The sequence below is a fragment of the Nuphar pumila genome, chromosome 11, assembly GCF_984573655.1.
Source record: "Nuphar pumila chromosome 11, dmNupPumi1.hap1.1, whole genome shotgun sequence".
Taxonomy (NCBI): Eukaryota; Viridiplantae; Streptophyta; class Magnoliopsida; order Nymphaeales; family Nymphaeaceae; genus Nuphar; species Nuphar pumila.
In genome coordinates, this window is record NC_143259.1 from 114,939,729 (window position 1) to 114,962,165 (window position 22,437).

At 35.8% G+C, this 22,437-nt stretch overlaps 1 protein-coding gene and 1 non-coding gene across 2 annotated transcripts; one reads left to right on the top strand and one right to left on the bottom strand.

Moving 5' to 3' along the window:
* Positions 1 to 797: 797 nt before the first annotated feature.
* Positions 798 to 958, bottom strand: LOC149822966 (U1 spliceosomal RNA). Its single transcript, XR_016426293.1, has one exon. It is a non-coding gene; the product is annotated as a U1 spliceosomal RNA (small nuclear RNA).
* Positions 874 to 22,215, top strand: LOC149822967 (uncharacterized). The gene is made up of 3 exons (XM_089981341.1): positions 874 to 950; positions 16,168 to 16,732; positions 21,119 to 22,215. Exons 2-3 carry the CDS (start codon positions 16,357 to 16,359, stop codon positions 21,811 to 21,813), a joined length of 1,071 nt encoding a protein of 356 aa, XP_089837467.1. The 5' UTR covers positions 874 to 950; positions 16,168 to 16,356; the 3' UTR covers positions 21,814 to 22,215.
* Positions 22,216 to 22,437: the final 222 nt, after the last annotated feature.

A 22,437-nucleotide genomic window follows, 5' to 3' on the forward strand; every position in this document is an offset into this window, starting at 1 on the left:
CCTTCACAATAAATGCTAAAAAAGTTACCAACGATGTAGTGACAAACATTTTTATAGGCAATTTCTAGTTTTTAAAAAACTTGTGAGAAATTGAAAAAAATCCATAAATCTTGCATTTTTTTCGGAAAAATCTTGGCAATTAAAAAATTAATTTAAAAAATATTAATAAAAATTATTTAAAAATAAAAATACATGATTTTTTTCATGATAAATAGCGTTTAAAATATAAATATCGTGTTTAAATCACGGTATTTATGTTTTTTCATAAATATCGTGATATTTTGTGAGAAATTGCCGTTTTAAACTTTCAGGCAATTTCTCGCGAGATTTTCATAAATCTCACGATATGTCACACTGATGGTATCTCATGTGGTAAGCAGGGTCGTCTGTCAAGCCGAAGGCGCGGCTGTTATTCCGGTAGGGGTCCGCGGCGTCCGCCTAACCTCAACTTGCTTATAAAAAAAAAATGCTAAAAAGCTATTACAGCTTGTCTGGTAGGAGCAGTTAATGTTTGTGTTTGGGAAGTTGCAAGTTCAAAACTAAAAAGTATGTCAAAATGGGCTCACACCTCCTCGAAATGGAAAGACGTTTGTTTCCTATGAAAGAGGCTCTACCTTATTACATGAGAAATATTCCTATGAAAAAGGAGAAATATATGGTTGGACCTTGGCAATAAGTAATAAAAAGCTATGTCAAAAATGGGTTCACACCTGAGAAAGCACTTTATTTCAAAGGAAAGATGCTTCTGAGAGAAGATGAAACAAACCGAGACGAAAATATTTAAAGATTAAAAATTGACGGGGGCCGCGCGAACGCGTTTCCCCTCGAACACAAATTATGACGTCCACTCTCCCACTTGGGGAGATGGTAGAGAGACGCTCATCCAAAGTGCAATGGAGGCCGCCTCCCTAGGCCATCGGCCTTCTTGTTCGCCGATACACCCCGTCCAGGTAAGTATGCTTTGATACCCCACCTTCATTGATTTTTATAGATACTCGCTACCCCTATCTCCCTTTCATCGCTTCGATATGGGACTAAACTCTTTTACCTCTTTTCCTCCTCCAATCCAACCAAAAAGAGCTACCTTGTATATTAAAAAACAATTTCTCCTTTTTCTGACTGTCCCCTTGCTTCAGCCTCCGGGTCTCATAGATCGGGGCTTGGGTCAGACCCGACCCACTAAGATGCCCAATCTTCTTCAGCTTTTTCTCTCTCTCTCTCTCTCGGCGCTTCACGAAGGTATTGATGGCGTACTCAAAACCTTGCGTTGTTTGTGTTAATCACGTTTTTTCTTTATAGATTATTGTAATTCTGGTGCTTTGTTCCAGTCAATCGCTTCGAGTTTGGGATTTTTGGAGGGGTTTAGCAGATGGGTTTAGTGTTTTGTTGTGATTTATTAGGTTTTGGACTTGGTCCCAAATCACCATTCTTCTCTATTAATTGGTTTTTCAATATACATTTTTTTTCCTCTTTTTGTTTTCCCAGTATTTTGATCCTTTTTCCTTGTTACCCTAATCATGAAAACGAAGAAGCAAACGATTTTTTCCTCCTTTTTCTCATTTTCTCGCTTTTCCCGTTTCCATCTTTTATTGTAGTGGTAATGGGTTTTCTGTTTCATTGTTGCATATTGGTCACTGTTATTTTCTGTTTTTTTTTTCTTTCATATTTATCCCTTTTACTTGAGTTTGTCATGTGTTCACTTGGTATTTAGACCACCCTATTTGTCATCTAATACAATTTCCAAGATTTATCTCATTTATCCAGATAAATAATGCATCCAAGTACCTCCAAGAGGGTGTTGTGGATTCACCCGCTAATTGGGATAAGCTGGGGTACTTTGTTGTAGTCCAGAACACTATATTCCACGGTATCCCATTTTCTCTTGAATAACTGCATTGGAAGTTGCTCAGTTTGTATATACGTAATAGGTGATGATGGATATAGGGATTGAATTTGGATTTGATCTTTAAAGTCAATTAGGAGAGAGGATTTAGACTGATGCATCAATGAAGTAGTGTATTTGATGTGGCATTTGAATGATTCTATTTCCAGTGGTGGATACAAAGTGATGCCTTCTTTTTTTGGGGAAGGGAAGTGGGGATTGGGGGGAAGAGATTGGTAGGGAAGGAAGAGTCACAATTTTCTCTTAATGTGAGAGAGGAAATAAACTCATCACATTTGTCTGTGGATGAGTGATTATGTAGTAGATGTATGCGTTTTCTCAAGGAATTATCAAATCTTACATAATATAAATAGAAAGATTGTTGAGATGTTCTAGAACTGTGCGAACAGATATATCAGAATGACCTTAATAATACTGTCAACACTGGTATTGCTGGTTTCTTCTATGCGGATTCATATTTTTTATACCATGAATTATGTTTTGATCTTATGCATACTATGTATATCAAATGTATTCTTTTTCTCAAATTTAATATAACACACACACACACACACACACACACAGGCAGAGTCCCTTAAAGCTCTCTAAACCCCTCTGTATAAGCTGGACCACTTGTATGCTTATCATAAAACATGACGAGCCCTGCACCTTTCTAGACAGTTGTGGACAGAACTGTACTGTGTGATTCCTTATGTTGATCCAGTAACCATTCATATTCTGAGTTCGAAGAAGTTGGATTGATTTTGTGTTTCTCAGAGATTCTGGACATCCACTAGGAGATCATTGGTCTTGAATTAAATTTTGAGTAGAATTGGCATAACATGCAATTTGGCAACTGAGAGGGAAGATAACTTGGGGTTTCCCTCCAAACTAGGAGGCCTCTTTCTGCCTTGGGTTGCATCAGCTATAGGTTAACCTGAGTTCAGGTCCATCAGGAAAACCCATGTTAGACTTAATTGTTTCTTTTACACGTTCTTCAATTCCTTGATGTGTAAAGTATGCATGCTTGATTCACATCCATTTTTGTGTCTGTAGCACCTGACTTTAGCTTGAATCCTATTAAGAGTTGGACCAACTTGAAGATTCATGAGCCCTGAAGAGCAGTTTCTTCTTCACTAAAAGACTAGGAACCAATACATGCCATTGTTAGAAAATAACATATATATGTATATACTTGAATATATATATATATATATTCATACTCTTCGTAATACAAGAGTACGTATATGTATATGTATATATATATATGTGTGTGTATATAAATATATATATTTAAAGTATGTATGTATATCTTTGTAATATTTATTTTTCTGTATTTTTGTTTTATTTATTTTTATTCCTTTTTTGTATTCTTTTTTGTCTTTTTCTTAACCGTCATAATGACTGTCACTGTACAATCTGGATGACTGTCAATGTACAAACTGTAAAGAGTCTTTCACACAATCAAGTCTACAAACAACTTGACAAAACATACATTCACCCAATATGGTAAACCAAAATAGCATACAAAATGCTCCACAACACAAACATAAGAATAGTGCATAAATGCACTTGAATCTGAATATGTGAGAGGTAAAACCAGAGTTACCGGAAGCGCCTAGCTAAAAGGGGAAGCGCGCTTCGGAAGCGCGCTTCCCCGAAGCGCGGAACGTCGCGCTTCCGAAGCGTGGGGGGAAGCGTCCCCCTTTTTTGGGAAACGCGTCCCCCTTTTTTGGGAAGCGCGCTTCCCTTTAATGGGGGACGCGTTTCCCTTTAATGGGGGACGCGCTTCCCTTTAATGGGAAGCGCGCTTCCCCCTCGCTTCCCCCACGCTTCCCCTGTTTTTTTCATTTTTTTTGTATTTTTTATTTTTTATTTTTATTTTTTTCGCTTCCCCCTCGCTTCCGAGACGCTTCCTAGGTCGCTTCCGAGACACTTCCCGAATCGCTCCTAAGTGGTCCCCCGCTTCCCCGCTTCCTAAAATTTTGAAAGTGCCTCGCTTCCCGCTCCCGCTTCCTCAACTGGCAACCATGGGTAAAACCCTCTACCTTTGTATATAAATTACAATGGGCAGCATGCCCTTATTTATAGAGAGGTTACATGAGAGGAGCTATTAAAATAGCTGTTGGGATTTTGGGCTACTCCCAACAGCTCTAATTAGAGCCGTTGGGAGTAGCCCAACAACTCTATTCAAACAGTCAACATTTTGACTGTTTGACAGAACCTGACAAAAAGGCTGTTGGCTGTTTTGACAGTCCAACAGCTCTAGTCAATTATGACTGTTTGACAAAAAGACAAAAAATAAGAAAGAAATAAAATTACAAAAATAAAAAAATATTACAAGAATATAAGTATATACTTTAAATATATAGTTATATACATATATATATACATATACATACTCTTGTATTACGAAAAGTATGTATATATATATATATAAATATATATATATATATATATATATATATATATATATTCAAGTATATACATATATATGTCATTTTCTAACAGTCTCCCTCAAACTTATGGTGAAATCACCGAAAGTTTGTCAAGTAAAAAGTTGAATCTTGGTGAGCATAGTGCCTTGGTGAAGAAGTCAGCAAGTTGATATTCTGATGTCACATAGGGAAAATCAATAGTCTTCTTCAAATATTCTTCACGAACAAAATGGCAATCCATCTCTATATGCTTAGTTCTTTCATGAAATGTATGATTTCGAGCAATGTATATCGAACTCTTATTGTCACAGCACAATCTTGTAGGATTCTGAAGGTGAATCCCCATATCTGAAATCAGTTGTTTGAGCCACACGACTTCCATAGTAGTAGTTGCCATTGCTCTATATTCAGCTTCTGTAGATGATAATGACACCTTTTGTTGTTTCTTGCACCTCCATGAAATCAAAGATTCACCTAGAAATATACAAAAACCAGTTGTTGAGCGCCTGTTATTTGGATCTCCTCCCCAATCAGCATCAGAATATGCAATAAGATCTAAGGAGGAAGAAGAGGACAAAAAGACTCCCTTATTTATAGTGCCTCTGATGTATTTAATAATTCTCATGACTGCACTCATATGAGCTGATGTTGGAGCATGTTGAAATTGACTGGCTATATGTACAGCATGGGCTATGTCTGGTCTTGTAATACTTAAATACATAAGAGATCCCACTAGCTGTCTGAAGGGAGTTGGATTGTCCAAAGGAACTCCATCATCGGCTCGCATTTTCATTCCAACAATCTCTGGAGTATCAACAACTTTATCATCTGAAAGTCCTGACCTGTCAATAATATCTGAAGTAAACTTTGTTTGTGACAATATGTATCCTCGGTTAGAGTATGAAACTTCTATACTAAGAAAGTATGTTAGAAACCCAAGATCTGTCATTTCAAAAGAATTTTTCAAAAATTGTTTTACTTTCTTGATTCCCTCCTTGTCACTACCTGTAATTAACATATCATCAACATATAAAAGTAAAATTATAATACCAGCAGAAGAGTTCTTGATAAACAAAGCTGTATCAGTATAGCATGGTTTAAAACCATACCTTGTAATAACATTGTTAAAAGTATCAAACCAAGCTTTAGGTGCTTGTTTGAGGCCATATAATGCCTTTTTTAATTTAAGCACTTTACCTGAAGGAATTATTAATCCAGGTGGAATATCCATATATACTTCCTCATTGAGATTCCCATTTAAAAATGCATTTTTAACATCCATTTGAAATATATTCCAATTTTTAATAGCTGAAATAGCTACAAGCATTCGAACAGTGGTCATCCTGGCAACAGGAGCAAAAGTTTCTTCGTAATCTACTCCGTATTCTTGAGAATATCCTTTGGCAACTAATCTGGCTTTATGCCTTTCCAAGGATCCATCACTTTTGGTTTTTACTTTAAAAACCCATCTACAACCTATTGTCTTTTTTCCTATAGGTAAATCCAGAATTTCCCAAGTATTAGCATCTTTAAGAGCTTCTAATTCTATGTGCATAGCTTTTATCCATTCAGGTAAATTTTTTGCTTCATTGTAACATGAGGGTTCAAAATATGAGTGGATAGCTATAAGACATGCTCTATGTTTAGGAGAGAATGAATCATAAGACACATTTATTTGGGATTCTTGAGGTTCGTTCTGATCTACGAATAGTGGTTTGTTCTGAAGGAATTTCTGATGCTTCATGATTACTTTGATTTACACCTTCATTGAATGCATTTCGATTTCTTCTAGTGTATACTATTGGTTCAACTATTGTTCTATTTTCAATAAGAGGTTCTACACAAATATTTTCATCATTAGACAATAGTTTTAACAAGAAAGAATAATCAGAGTTTATGTCTTCCGACATGTTTTCTTCAAATCCACTTTCATTTTCAACAAAATTAACATTCCTTGAAATGAGAAGTTTATCATTTTTGGTATCATAACATTTAAATCCTTTTTGTGTTTCTGAATAACCAATGAACGCACAGGAAATAGCTTTAGAAGATAGTTTATCTCCTTTATCATTCAAAACATAACATTTGCAACCAAAGATTCTCAGTCTTTGATAGTCAGGTTGATATTTGAATAATTTTTCAAAAGGAATTTCATTAGATAAAGTTTTGGAAGGCATCCTATTTATAAGATATACTGAGGTTAATGCAGCTTCAGCCCAAAGATTTTTTGGAACATTTTTAGCAATAAGAAGAGTTCTTGTAGTTTCCATAATATGTCTGTGTTTCCTTTCTGAAACTCCATTTTGTTGTGGGGTTCTAGGACATGATCTTTGATGTAAAATTCCTTCATTTTCTAAAAATTGTTTAAACTCATTTGACAAGTATTCTCCTCCAGAGTCAGTTCTGAGAATTTTGAGTTTACTTTCAAATTGCTTTTTAATCATGTTATGGGATGTTTTGAAGGTTGCAAATACATCTGATTTATACTTAAGAAAGTAAATCCAACAATATCTAGTGAAGTCATCAATAAACACAACATAGTAGGATAATCCGCCTTTAGAGGCTACAGGAGCAGGACCCCATACATCCGAATGAACTAATTCAAAAGGCATTGAGGAGTAAAAAGTTCTTTGACCATAAGGCAAGACTTTCATTTTACCAAGTAAACATTCTTTGCATTCAAAATTATCTTTACAAAGATTCTTGGTAATAGGTACAAAATTTAATTTTCTTATATTTGGATGCCCAAGTCTATGATGCCAAGTCCGTATGTCTTTTGTTTGGGCAGTGTTGCAAAATGATTCCTTTGGAATACAAAGGAAATCCATATAATAGAGATCTCCTTGCCTAGAACCTTCCCCAATCAATTTTCCGGACTGGCGATCCTGCACCCAACATTTACTTGATGAGAAAATGACATCACATCCATGATCCGAGATTTGAGAAACAGAAAGTAGATTAAGATGAAGTTTTGGTATAAGTCTTATTTTCGGAATATAAAAGTTGTTATGTTTTGACAAATACAACAACAACAACAACTACGCCTTCATCCCAAAACAATTGGGGTCAGCGATATGAACCAAAAAAGAAATTCATTTTGGGTCTTCCACATGAATCCTTTTCCTCCAATCATTTCTATCCAACGCCATGTCCTCGGTGAGGTTCAAAGCATTCATATCCTTTCCTATCATCTCCATCCAAGTCTTCCTAGGCCTACCCCGACCTCTTTTAACTAATATATTTTCCCATTTCTCCAACCTTCTAACTGGAGCATCATTAGGCCTTCGCCGAATATGTCCAAACCACCGTAAACGATTCTCTCGCATCTTATTTTCAATGGGTGCAACACCTACCTTCTTACGTATCTCTTCGTTCCGAATCTTATCTTTTATTGTATTTCCACACATCCATCTAAGCATCCGCATCTCAGCTACACTCATTTTTTGAATATGATGTCTCTTGGCAGCCCAACATTCCGTACCATATAGTAAAGCGGGTCTAATAGTCGTCCTATAAAACTTTCCCTTCAACCGCAATGGCATTCTACGATCGCACAGCACTCCAGTAGCACTTTTCCATTTCATCCACCCAACCTTTATCCTATGATTTACATCTCCATCAATTTCTCCATACTTTTGAATGATGGATCCCAAATATTTGAAATAATCATTCACCGGTATATCTTGCTCACCAAGCTTCACTACACTCCCATCACTACTTCGTTGCTTACTAAACCGACATTCCATATATTCAGTCTTACTCTTACTCAACTTAAAACCTCTAGCTTCCAATGTCTGTCTCCATAATTCTAACTTAGCATTAACCCCAGCTCTAGACTCATCAATCAAAACAATATCACCAGCAAACAACATACACCACGGTACATTTTCTTGAATTGATCTCGTAAGCTCATCCATCACTATCGCAAATAGGAAAGGGCTTAAAGCAGATCCTTGATGTAACCCAACCGTTATCGGAAAATTGGTTGTCACCCCTCCACAAGTGCGGACATTGGTTACTACTCCTTCATACATATCTTTAATTATACTAATGTACTTGAGAGAAACACCTTTCTTCATCATTGTCCACCAGAGAACGTCCCTAGGTACTCTATCGTATGCCTTCTCTAAATCAATAAAAACCATATGCAAATCTTTGTTCCTTTCTCTATATCTTTCAATAAGTTGTCTAAGAAGATGTATAGCTTCCATAGTTGATCTTCCAGGCATAAAACCAAATTGATTCTCCGATATCATGACAACCTTCCTCAACCTAGACTCAATCACCCTCTCCCAAAGTTTCATAGTATGACTCATGAGTTTTATACCACGATAGTTTGTGCAATCTTGTATATCACCCTTATTCTTATATAAAGGCACCAAAGTACTCTTCCTCCACTCATTAGGCATCTTATTTGTTCGCCAAATCAAGTTAAAAAGATTTGTCAACCATTCTAAACCTTTCTCTCCCAAGCATTTCCAAGCCTCGATAGGTATACCATCTGGGCCAACTGCCCTTCTTGATGTCAACCATATGTTTTGACAAATCATTTTTAAAAATTCCAACACCCTCTATTTCCAAGGCAGTACCATCGGCAGTGGAAACAAATGATGCATTTGAATTAGGTTGACATTCGGATAATATAGATTTATGTGGGGTCATATGAAAAGAAGCTCCTGAATCAAGAAACCAAGAGCACATACCGGGAGTAGAAGAGGTTGCAATGGCCGCTCCTGAGGTAGATCCTTTAAGCAGTGGTTGTAATGCCTCCGTCAGTTGAGATAATGATTTGGTGAGGTCTTTGAGATTCAAAGTATCTTCATCTTGTTTTGATGGTGCAGTCGCAACACGCTTTTCTTGAGGCCTATATTTGTATCTAGGACATTGAGGCCTAATATGACCGGGCTCATTACAATTATGGCAAATGATTTTTGATTCTCCTCGATTCTTATTAAAATGAGGAGGTTTATATGGCTTGATATAGTGTCCTGGTTTTGATGCGGCAAGTGCGCAATACTCTTCTTGACCATTGCTAGAAGTAGCAAGCACACTAACATTTTTACTCATGTTTAGCCTAGTCTCTTCTCCACTAAGTTTAGTGAGAATCTCATGAATAGGAGGAGGTGATGAAGATGATAGCAAGGAGGCCCTTGTTTGTTCAAACTCGGGTCTCAAACCATAGAGAAAAGCGAAAAGTCTCTCTTCTTCAACTTGAACTCTCCGCATTTCTATATACTTTCCTTCCCATTTGGGTTCAAATTGGGCAAGTTGGGTTCAAATGGAAGATAACTCCATAAAATAATCTCATATATTCTTATCTCCTTGTTTAATGTTTCTAACTTTTTCTTGGAGATAATACTTGTGAGCCATATCTTTTTCGGTAAACATACCTCTAAGATATTCCCATGCTTCATTTGCCTTTTTGTAACACAAAAGGTTTGAGGCAATTTTTGTCTCAACTCCACTAAGCATCCATGAAAGAATTTTGGCATTTTTCATTTCCCATTCATCTAATTTTTTGTAGTATTCTTCCATGGCTTTGTTTTTTTCTTCAAGTCTAGTCTCAACGTCATTTTCACCTAATGTAATTTTGGGAGTGGGTTCAAGAATAGTACTTCTTACAAATCCCCACAAACCTTGACCCTTGATGAATGTCTCCAAGTGTCCCGCCCAAATGTTATAGTTGCTTCCTTCAAGTTTGAATGGCGGAATGAAGTTGGAGTTGCTTGTATTGTGCGGAAAAAATTCACCCATGATGAATCCAAAGAAAAAAAAGGAACCACCAATCACGAAAGAAAGAAGGCACGCTTTACGAGGCAGCTCACCAATGCACGGTTGATCATACACCAAGCTCTGATACCATGTAAAGAGTCTTTCACACAATCAAGTCTACAAACAACTTGACAAAACATACATTCACCCAATATGGTAAACCAAAATAGCATACAAAATGCTCCACAACACAAACATAAGAATAGTGCATAAATGCACTTGAATCTGAATATGTGAGAGGTAAAACCCTCTACCTTTGTATATAAATTACAATGGGCAGCATGCCCTTATTTATAGAGAGGTTACATGAGAGGAGCTATTAAAATAGCTGTTGGGATAGCTGTTGGGCTACTCCCAACAGCTCTAATTAGAGCCGTTGGGAGTAGCCCAACAGCTCTATTCAAACAGTCAACATTTTGACTGTTTGACAGAACCTGACAAAAAGTCTGTTGGCTGTTTTGACAGTCCAACAGCTCTAGTCAATTATGACTGTTTGACAAAAAGACAAAAAATAAGAAAGAAATAAAATTATAAAAATAAATAAATAAAAAAGTATTACAAGAATATAAGTATATACTTTAAATATATAGTTATATACATATATATATACATATACATACTCTTGTATTACGAAAAGTATGTATATATATATATATATATTCAAGTATATACATATATATGTCATTTTCTAACACAAACAACAGTCAATATTTGACTGTTGACAAAGAACTGTTGGGAACTATTCCCAACAACTCTTTCAAGAGAACATGTAATCTATAAATAAGGCCATTTGTACCCATTGTAATTCACTTTTTGTAGAGGGTTCTCCCTCTCAATTATATTCAGATTGAAGTGCTTTTTATGCACTCTTTTACATTTGTGTTGTGAAGCATTTATATGCTATTTTTGTTCTAGCGTATTCGATGAATGTATGTATTATCAAGTTATTTGAAAACTTGATTATTTGTAAGTTTCTTTTCATGGTATCAAAGCTTGGTTTATGATCAACCGTGCATTGGTGGGTTGCTTCGTAAAGCGTGCTTGCTCTCGTTCGTGGTGGTGGCTCTCTTCTTTCTTTGTGATTCATCATGGGTGAATTTTTTCCACACAATACAAGCAACTCCAACTTTATTCCGCCATTCAAACTTAAAGGAAGTAACTATAACATTTGGGCGGGACACTTGGAGACATTCATAAAGGGTCAAGGTTTGTGGGGTTTCGTAAGAGGTACTATTCTTTAACCTACTCCCAAAATTACATTAGGTGAAAATTGTGTGGAGACTAGTCTTGAAGAAAGGGATAAAGCTATGGAAGAATACTAAAAAAAATTGGATGAATGGGACATGAAAAATGTCAAAATTCTTTCATGGATGCTAAGTAGAGTTGAGACAAAAATTGCCTCAAACCTTTTATGTTACAAAAAGGCTAATGAAGCATGGGAATATCTTAGAGGTATGTTTACCGAAAAAGATATGGCTCACAAGTATTATCTCCAAGAAATAGTTAGAAATATCAAACAAGGAGATAAGAATGTAAGAGATTATTTTATGGAGTTATCCTCCATTTGGACCCAACTTGCTCATTTTGAAACCAAATGGGAAGGGAAGTGTATAGAAATGCGAGGAGTTCAAGTTGAAGAAGATAGACTCTTCGCTTTTCTATATGGTTTGAGACCCGAGTTTGAACAAACAAGGGCCTCTTTGCTATCATCTTCATCACCTCTTCCCATTCATGAGATTCTCACTAAACTTAGTGGAGAAGAAACTAGGCTAAACATGGGTAAGAATGTTAGTGTACTTGCTACTTTTAGCAATACACAAGAAGAGGATTGCGCACTTGCCGCATCCATACCAGGACATTATATCAAGCCATATAAACCTCTTCATTTTAGTAAGAATAGAGGAGAATAAAAAATCATTTGCCATAACTATAATGAGCCCAATCATATTAGGCCTCAATGTCCTAGATACAAATATAGGCCTCAAGAAAAACGTGTTGTCGTTGCACCATCAAAACAAGACGAGGATACTCTGAATCTCAAAGACCTCACCAAATCATTATCTCAACTGACAGAAGCATTGCAACCATTGCTTAAAGGATCTACCTCAGGAGCGGCCATTGCATCATCTTCTACTCCTGGTATGTGCTCTTGGCTTCTTGATTCAGGAGCTTCATTTCATATGACCCCACACAGGTGTATTTTATCTGAATGTCAACCTAATTCAAATACATCATTTGTTTCCACTGCCGATGGCACTGCCTTGGAAATATGATTTGTCAAAACACAACAAATTTCATATTCCAAAAATAAGACTTATACCAAAACTTCATCTTAACCTACTTTTAGTTTCTCAAATCTCGGACCATGGATGTGATATCATTTTCTCATCAAATAAATGTTGGGTGCAAGATCGCCAGTCCGAGAAATTGATTGGGGAAGGTTCTAGGCAAGGAGATCTCTATTACATGGATTTTCTTTGTATTCCAAAGGAATCATTTTGTAACACTGCCCAAACAAAAGATATACGAACTTGGCATCATAGACTTGGACACCCAAATATAAGGAAATTAAATTTTGTATCTATTACCAAGAATCTTTGTAAAGATAATTTTGAATGTAAAGAATGTTTACTTGGAAAAATGACAACCTTGCCTTATGGTCAAAGAACTTTTTACTCTTCGATGCCTTTTGAATTAGTTCATTCGGATGTGTGGGGTCCTGCTCCCGTAGCTTCTAAAGGAGGATTCTTCTATTATGTTGTGTTTATCGATGACTTAACTAGATATTGTTGGATTTACTTTCTTAAGTTTAAATCTGATGTGTTTGCAACCTTTAAAATGTTCCATAACATGATTAAAAATCAATTTGAAAGTAAACTCAAAATTCTCAGAACTGACTCTAGAGGTGAATATTTGTCAAATGAGTTTAAACAATTTTCAGAAAACGAAGGAATTTTACATCAAAGATTGTGCCCTAGAACTCCATAATAAAACACAATTTCAGAAAGAAAACATAGACATATTATGGAAACTACGAGGACTCTCCTTATTGCTAAGAATGTTCCTAAAAACCTTTGGGTTGAAGCTGCGTTAACCTCGATATATCTTATAAATAGGATGCCTTCAATAGGCCAATGAAATTCCTTTTGAAAAATTATTCAAATATCAACATGACTATCAAAGACTGAGAATCTTTGGTTGCAAATGTTATGTTTTAAATGATAAAGGAGATAAACTATCTTCTAAGGCTATCTCCTGTGCGTTCATTGGTTATTCTGAAATACAAAAAGGATTTAAATGTTATGATATAAAAAATAATAAACTTTTCGTCTCAAGGAATGTTAACTTTGTTGAAAATGAAAGTGGATTTGAAGAAAATATGTCGCAAGACATAAATTCTGATTACTCTTTTTTATTTAAACTATTGTCTAATGATGAAAATATTTAGAATCCCCTATTGAGAATAGAACAACAGTTGAACCAATAGTATACACTAGAAGAAATCAAAACACACCCAATGAAAGTGTAAATCAAAGTAACCATAAAGCATTAGAAATTCCTTCGGAACAAACCACTATTCGTAGATCTGAATGAACCTCAAGAGTTCCAAATAAATTTGTGTCTTATGACTCATTCTCTCCTAAACATAGAGCATGTCTTATAGCTATTCATTCATATTTTGAACCCTCATGTTACAATGAAACAAAAAATTTACCTGAATGAATAAAAGCTATGCATATAGAATTAGACGCTCTTAAAGAAGCTAACACTTGGAAAATTCTAAATTTACCCATTGGAAAGAAGACCATAGGTTGTAGATGGGTTTTTAAGGTAAAAACCAAAAGTGATGATCGTTGGAAAAGCATAAAGCCAAGCTAGTTGCCAAAGGATATTTTCAAGAATACAGAGTAGATTACGAAGAAACCTTTGCTCCTGTTGCCAGGATGACCATTGTTCGAATGCTTGTAGCTATTTCAGCTATTAAAAATTAGAATATATTTCAAATGGATATTAAAAATGCCTTTTTGAATGAGAATCTTAATGAGGAAGTATACATGGATGTTCTACCTGGATTGATAATCCCTTCAGTTGAAGTGCTTAAATTAAAAAAAACATTGTATGGCCTCAAACAAGCACCTAAAGCTTGGTTTGATACTTTTAACTATGTTATTACAAGATATGGTTTTAAACTATGCTATATTGATACAACTTTATTTATCAAGAATTCTTCTACAAGTATTATAATTTTACTTTTATATGTTGATGATATGTTGATTACAGGTAGTGACAAAGAAGGAATCAAGAAAGTAAAACAGTTTTTGAATTTTTTTTTTGAAATGACAGATTTTGGGTTCCTAACATACTTTCTTGGTATAGAAGTATCATACTCTAATAGAGGGTACATATTGTCACAAACAAAGTTTGCTTCAGATATTATTGACAGGTCAGGACTATCAGATGATAAAGTTGTTGACATTCCAGAGACTGTTGGAATGAAGATGCGAGCTAACGATGGAGTTCCTTTGGACAATCCAACTCCATTCAGACAACTCGTGGGGTCTCTTATGTATTTAAGTATTACAAGACCGGACATAGTTCATGTTGTACATATAGCCAGTCAATTTCAACACGCTCCAACTTCAGCTCATATGAGTGCAGTCATGAGAATTATCAAATACATTAGAGGCACAATAAATAAGGGAGTTTTTCTATCCTCTTCTTCCTCCTTAGATCTTCTTCCTCCTTAGATCTTATTGCATACTCTGATGCTGATTGGGGGGGGATCCAAATAATAGGAGATCAACAACTGGTTTTTGTGTGTTTTTAGGTGAATCCTTGATTTCATAGAGGTGCAAGAAACAATAAAAATGTGTCTTTATCATCTACAGAAGCTGAATATAGAGCAATGACGACTACTACCATGGAAATCGTGTGACTCAAGCAACTAATTTCAGATATGGGAATTCATCTTCAAAATCCTACAAGATTGTGCTGTGACAACAAGAGCTCTATATACATTGCTCGAAATCATATTTTTCATGAAAGAACTAAGCATATAGAGATGAACTGCCATTTCGTTCGTGAAGAATATTTAAAGAAGACTATTGATCTTCCCTATGTGACATCAGAATATTAACTTGTTGATTTCTTCACCAAGGCACTGTGCTCACCAAGATTCAACTTTTTACTTAACAAACTTTCGGTGATCTCACCATAAGTTTGAGGAAGGCTCTTAGAAAATAACATATGTATGTATATACTTGAATATATATATATATATATATATATATATGTATGTATATATATGTATATACATACTCTTCGTAATACAAGAGTACGTATATGTATATGCATATATATGTATATAAATATATATATATTTAAAGTATATACGTATATCTTTGTAATATTTTTTTTCTGTATTTTTGTTTTATTTCTTTTTATTCCTTTTTTGTATTTTTTTTGTCTTTTTCTTAAGAGTCATAATGACTGTCACTTTACAGTCTTGCTAACTCTCAATGTACAGTCAACAGTCAATATTTGACTGTTGACAAAGAGCTGTTGGGAACTATTCCCAACAACTCTTTCAAGAGAACATGTAATCTATAAATAAGGCCATTTGTGCCCATTGTAATTCACTTTTTGTAGAGGGTTCTCCCTCTCAATTATATTCAGATTGAAGTGCTTTTTATGCACTCTTTTACATTTGTGTTGTGAAGCATTTATATGCTATTTTTGTTCTAGCGTATTCGATGAATGTATTATCAAGTTATTTGAAAACTTGATTATTTGTAAGTCTCTTTTCAGCCATATCCTTTCTGGTCAAAGTTTTGGTGCAAACTGTTTTAAGAGTACTGACTTGTGTTGCCGAAACATTCTTTGCATCTTTAATGTCGATTAGGTGAAGAGACTAAATAGCATGACTGTTGCGACTGCATATCTTTGATTGTTGATGTTTTAAAGTTATGTAAAAAATCAAAATTTTTATGCTTACCTTTTGCTAGAAAAGTGCACAATCTCTAACAGATTCTTTCCTCTATTGACTTACTGAGTTTTTTTTTTCTTTTTTTGCAGAACATTCCAGGGAATGCCAGCTGAATGTGATTTTCCTACATAAAATATGCCACATCCATCAAACCATGTTATTGTATTCAAACTCTATTTATCATATTGAACTCCAATCATCTGCATGATTGATATCTACATAACAGCATATTTTGTGTAATGTAGAAATTTGATTGTGGCCTTCTGCTTTCCATCATAATGTCTCTTTCTTTTCTCTGTTTCCCAAATGCAACCCCAAGAACTGTACCAAGCATTCATTCCCGTGACCATAGATCATATTCTTCAAGAGCTTTCCCTACTAGGAGATGGACAATAAATAATAGAATTCAGATGCTGAACTGCTTTGGAGGTCGCAGGTTGCCCCTTGGCTCTTCCTCCTATTCTTCCTATTCAGTGTTCTCCTTTGTCAGAAAGGCTAGAGTTACTACTCATGCTGCAAATGAAGAGGATAACTTGACAGATTACATTGATGAGGCAGAAAGAGAAGCAAGAAGGACAAGTACACTTCCAGAAAGGTTCCGGCATTTAACTGAGGAAGCTCCTGATCGTCCTGTTAGATGGCCTTGGTTGATTGGTATGTTTTACCCAAACAAATTTCACAATTTTGTTATTTATTTAAAAACTACATGCTTGGTCTGATTTGTGGCTGTTGGCATCCATACCAGCGTTTATGTACTTGTAAATACAGCCCAGTGCAATTACACACTTTTTTGCACCATGGGTTTTACTTAATGAGGATTCCAACATCTCATATATATATATATATATATATATATATATATATATATATATATATATATATATATAATTTTCTATTGATTAAATGAAGTTGGCGATATGCAGTTTTTGCTAGCAGCTAAAAACTTGATTCACTTTTGTAAGTTTATTTCTTCATTTCTTGTATAGGTTGCATGAATGAAGAGGTCTGCCTCTAATTGAATCTGTCCTTTTCATGCCTTTATACTGTTTCAAGGTTTCTCTCAATCTTAAAATACAATACTATACATAAATCAGCTTCATTGTTTACTTGACTGGAACAGTGACTTAATACCATGTAAGCTCTTGGACAGATTTGACAACAGACAACCCTGAGCATACTTAAATGACAGACTGTCACATGGATACGGCTGCAGATACGTGGATATGGCCGTTTTCATGAAGTTTTCAATATGATTAGCATACAAGGGAACACAATACGCGAGTCAAAATGGAGTGTCCATGTGACATAGATGACAGAGTGAATCCTTCTCAAAGTTACCCTTTTTCAACCTAACATAATAGGTGAATGAATCACTGACACAAGGAATTTCGATGATCAATGGATCTGAATTCAAACATTTTTTACCGTCTTTCCTCACAATACTATGATCAATCTTTTGTAATGGAAAAAGAAAAGAAAGAAGGAAAGAAAATACCAAAATCTGTTTGCTGTGGATGCACTATTGATGTATATAATAGTTATATGCACATATTTGGCATTTAGATGACATCTAAAATGTGCATGACCTGTACATGCGGTTGCAGTAATCTTCTGCTCCATTTGCACTTTTGCTCAGATAGACTAATCTTCTGCTCCATTTGCACTTTTGCTCAGATAGACTGTCAACTAGTCTTCCAGATGCTTTTCCTATGTATCATTTTGAGTATAACAGGTTTGAATTGTAGAAGTTGTTAACATCATGACCATGTCTTTGTGCATGTTCTCATTCTCTTCCTTTGGTGGCTGAGATTGGAAATAACTTTTGGTTGTTGTCCTTAATGTTTTCATCATATTCTGCTCTCAACCCATCAATTTTGTCATTGGCTCTCTTGCCTGTGTGCCCAAGTTACATCATATTCATGCACTAACCACTTTCATGTTTTCTTGTATGTAATTTCTTTGTTATGGTTCATTGGATCATTGGTTTTTTTTTAATATCTGTTCTTGTATAGCTTATTAGAAGTATTTCTAATGTGGCACGGGGAAAAGAAATGTAGGTGAACATATTCTTGCCTTGACATCCAATTATAATGGACACTATGGAAGTTATTTTTTTCTTTTTTTGTTTGTTTTTCAGCTTCTAGTGTTCGTCTATGCCTTTGTATGTTCCAATTTGGTTTGCGCCAGGATTATCGTGGGCAGGGTAAATAACTTTTTGTGGTGAACTGGGCTTTTCTTGGGTTTAAAGCCAGCTAATGATAAAATTGGGTGAGTTCAGACCAGGATTATATTGTGCTGTCATATCTGACAACTTTCTAAAGAAGGGAGGAGAAAAAAGGAAAATAAGAAAAGAAGAAGATAGAAATGCTTGAGTAGATAGGGTTGATAAAATAGGCAAAAGCTGTCATCAGCTATCATAAGGCAAAGTAGTTAAAATATAGGGAAATTTTAACATATGGTGGCCTAATTTATGGTAAAATTATGTTTAACTGCATGGATTTTCAAACTTTTAAGATAGGTGCCTAACTTATAAGGACGTTTCTCAGATCAGCACTTCTGTCAGCCTACGTCCAGTTAACTTTGGTTAACCCTTAACTCTTCTTGATTATGTATATAAATGAACATTTTTACCATTTTTTTTTCTTCAAATGATTAGATGTCCCAAGAAAACCCCTTTCCTGTAGCTCCTTGAAATAGCAAACAGGCTCAACTCGTCCATGGAGTGGATGTTAAAATATGTAATTTTTGTATATATATTATAATATATGTATATACATATATTTATATATATGTATACATATAATATATATACTTTTTTATTCTTCATTTATTGTAAATTATCTTTTTGTTTTATTTTAGTCAACTCAAGTTGACTAGGACTAGCCATTAGGCTATAATCAAACGGCTAGTCATTCTAGCAATTGGACTAGGTCCATCGGCTAGTCAAACTAGCCGTTGGATCTAGTCCAACGGCTAGATGAACTCTCCTCTCTCCTTTCTTTACTCTCTCACTCCTCTCTCTCATTTGTATATATATAGGGGGTGAACCCCTTTGTTCAATAATGCTTCTTGCATTTTTGGTAATTAAATAAAATTATAATTTTTTATATTGAGAGTCTCTTTGGTGAGAGCCCTTTGTGGATTTTGTGAGTGAGCTCTTTGTAGTTCACTTTTGTGCTTGTCCATTTTGGGACTTTTGTGGACATTCTTGTTTATGTGAAGACTCTCATTTCGTTACATGGTTTCAGAGCCATAGTGCTCTTGAGTGTTGGTGATTGACTACTACATGCTCTTGTGCTCGTGTTCGTGTACACCTCCTCGAAGAGTTGCTTGATATGTTGATTCGGGTGTTTGTGAACCATCTCTCAAAGTGCTTGTGGTGCAGTGTTTGTGGTGGTGCTCAAGCGGACATGCTCCTTCCTTTTCTCTTTTATCTCTCTCTTTGTCACTTTTCTTTCTCTATTTCACTTTCCTCTATTCTCTTTTGTAACTACGGACGATAAGAAAAGTGTCTATGTCATGTCCATCAAACATAATGATAGTAATTTTGTAATGTAGTCTTCTATTATGAAGCACCATATATGGAACAAAGGATCGTGAGGGTTAGTTGATAGATCCGATCCGGAGTCAAAACTAATACTCACTAAAGTTGAGAATGGGAAGGAAGCTATGTCACATGGGTGCGGGTGCGGGTGCAGGAGCGGGGGTGCGACACTTTCAAAAAACTTGGGTGCGGGGGTGCGGTAAATATATATATATATATGTATATATATATATGTATATATATATATATGTATATATATATAAGTTCAAAAGTTGGACATAAATGACCCTAGGTACGTTGACCACACCCAGGGTCAGGTTGACCACACCAAGTGTCGCACCCGCGTCGCGTCGCGTCGATATGGGTGCGGCACCCAGTTGGTCGAGTCCCTTTGACATAGGAAGGAAGTGTCTCTCATAGATGGGAAAAAACCAATTATATCCGATTATGAGAAAAAGTGAAAAGAATGAAGAATGGGGCATGTCAAGATTATGTTTTAGCTTATTAATAACGTTGACATAAAAAAATGTTCTAGTATGGGTAAATTTGAACACACTAACGATGCTTGGGACTATCTTAAGATGTACTCTCTTAAAGACATTGCACATGTGTGCAACATTCAAGACAAGTCTCGTACCATGACGCAAGATGATATGAGTAATAAAAAATACTATAATGCCCTTTCTGAACTTTGGGAAGAGTTAGCTCTTCTTGAACTAAAGTGGCATTATCCTGAGGATATCGAGTTTTGATAACAACAAATTGATATGAAGCACTTCTACCAATTTGTCAATGGGTTAAGGTCCGAATTTGAGACAACTAAATCGGCTCTTTTGCATAGAGAAAAAGTTTCCTCTATTGTGGACACTAGAAGAGCCAAGTATAGAGGAGAATAGGTTGAAAAAGCATTCTCAAAAGAATGATGATGATGCCGTGTTGGCCATATCTAGGCCATAAACCTACTCTTGTACGTATAAACCACCTCATTTGGGAGATATAACAATGAATATGACAAAAGAAAAATCATTTGTCGCTATTGTCATGAGCCGGGACACATTAAGCCTCAATGTCCTAAATTAAGAGGGGAGGACAAGATGGTGACTTCGGTTGGACCGTCGAAAAAAGATAATGACGTAAGCAACTTGACAATATTATAGTTTATTATTTCTCATGCATTTCATGATTATTCAATTAATGTTTCCACATCATGTAATGCATTTGGAAGTCATGCAGATTATGAACTGTCCTTTCGTCTGCAACATATATAATTTTATAAATCAAATTTCATGATATGTTACATTGACCACAAAGCAGCATTTGTTGTGATAGTTATTTGGTCATCATTTGTTAAGGTTTCTTTTGAGATTCAACTGACATGGTTCACGGCACTTTTCCTAAGATAATTCTTTTTAATGTGTGATGTTTCCTTGTTGAGGAATAATTTGATTTACCAGGCATGGCCCAAAATAACTTGTTTTTATCTTGTTTATCTGCAGCCATTGTATTTCTTGTTTATGCTTGGCGAACTGTTCTCTGGGAACTTACAAACTGGAAGAAACTTGTTCTTACTATACCTCAGTTCCTAAAGTACATGTCGCAGTTGATCTTGGCTTTCATATTCCATTATGCTGGTGATCTCATCACTGCTATTATCTGGCAAATTGAGACTGTCCTCTACACTCTTCGGTCAATCTATTTCAGTATAGTTGCAGTTACTCCAGTACGAGAGCTAACTATTATCATCTTGTTAACATCAGCAGTCCTTGCCACTGCAGAAGCTGTGGTCCCAGACTCTGTCAGTGGCCAGCCTTATCTTCTGACTTTTGCTGGTTTGGTTGGCTTTGGGATTATTCAAGGATTGCTTCCAGAGGTGATATTTTGGTTGCTTCTCATAGGTATGTTCTGTTTTTCGCGCTTTGTTAGAAAGAGAGGTGTTGTATCGGCAGCCTTGCCTGTGGCAGCATTGTTGGTTGCTATCGGGGAGCTGTGGGTCAGGGGACTTGTGATGCTTTCCTATATGGCTCTTGCTATTAATCAGCATTGGAGGTCACTTGAAAGCAAACCTGGGGTTGAAGATGTGCCTGCTGTTCGAAGGCAGCCAATCCCATTGCTTATTGCAGCTTTGGCAATTGGGATACATGTTGCGGCAAAATGGATACGCTACAGGCACTTGACTTGGATGATAGCCTAATGGTGCATGGCATGCTTTTATGGAACAAGTGCATCTGCTTTAGCGACGAAGGTACTTAGATTAGGAGCCATGGTTAGGAACAATTATAGGTTTGAGGAGTCTACACTCGGTGCACAATGAGTTGAGGATGAGTATCCTATGCCATGGTGGGGTCTATATATGTGTATAAATTTTGATAAATTGCTCGCTATGCATGTGGGGCATTGATGTTTTTTCTTGATTCAAATAGTCTGCCTTCTGTGGATTGAGCTTTGTACTGTTGCATTCTGAACCATCCATTAGAGAGATGATATATGAATAAGATGAGGTTTAATTATGTGGGTGGTCAATGTTGTTTACTTGTTTGGGGATTCAGTAGCTTAGATCTTATGTTGGTTCTCACTGCAACAGTCTTGGACTGAATCTAGCACGTTCAGCATTGAAGTTAAGAGCTTTGGTCATGTGGGTGGTTATTTTGTGTATTTGTCTCAGTTTTAGCATGTTCTTGGTTTTAATAACGCTTCCAGTTATGTGCTTTTGTAGGTACTATAAACACTTTTGGGGTAAAGCTTTTGCTTTTGACCTTTTTTTAACAATTTATCTTTTTATTGTAATTTTTCTGGGTTTGGGTTTTACCAATCCAGT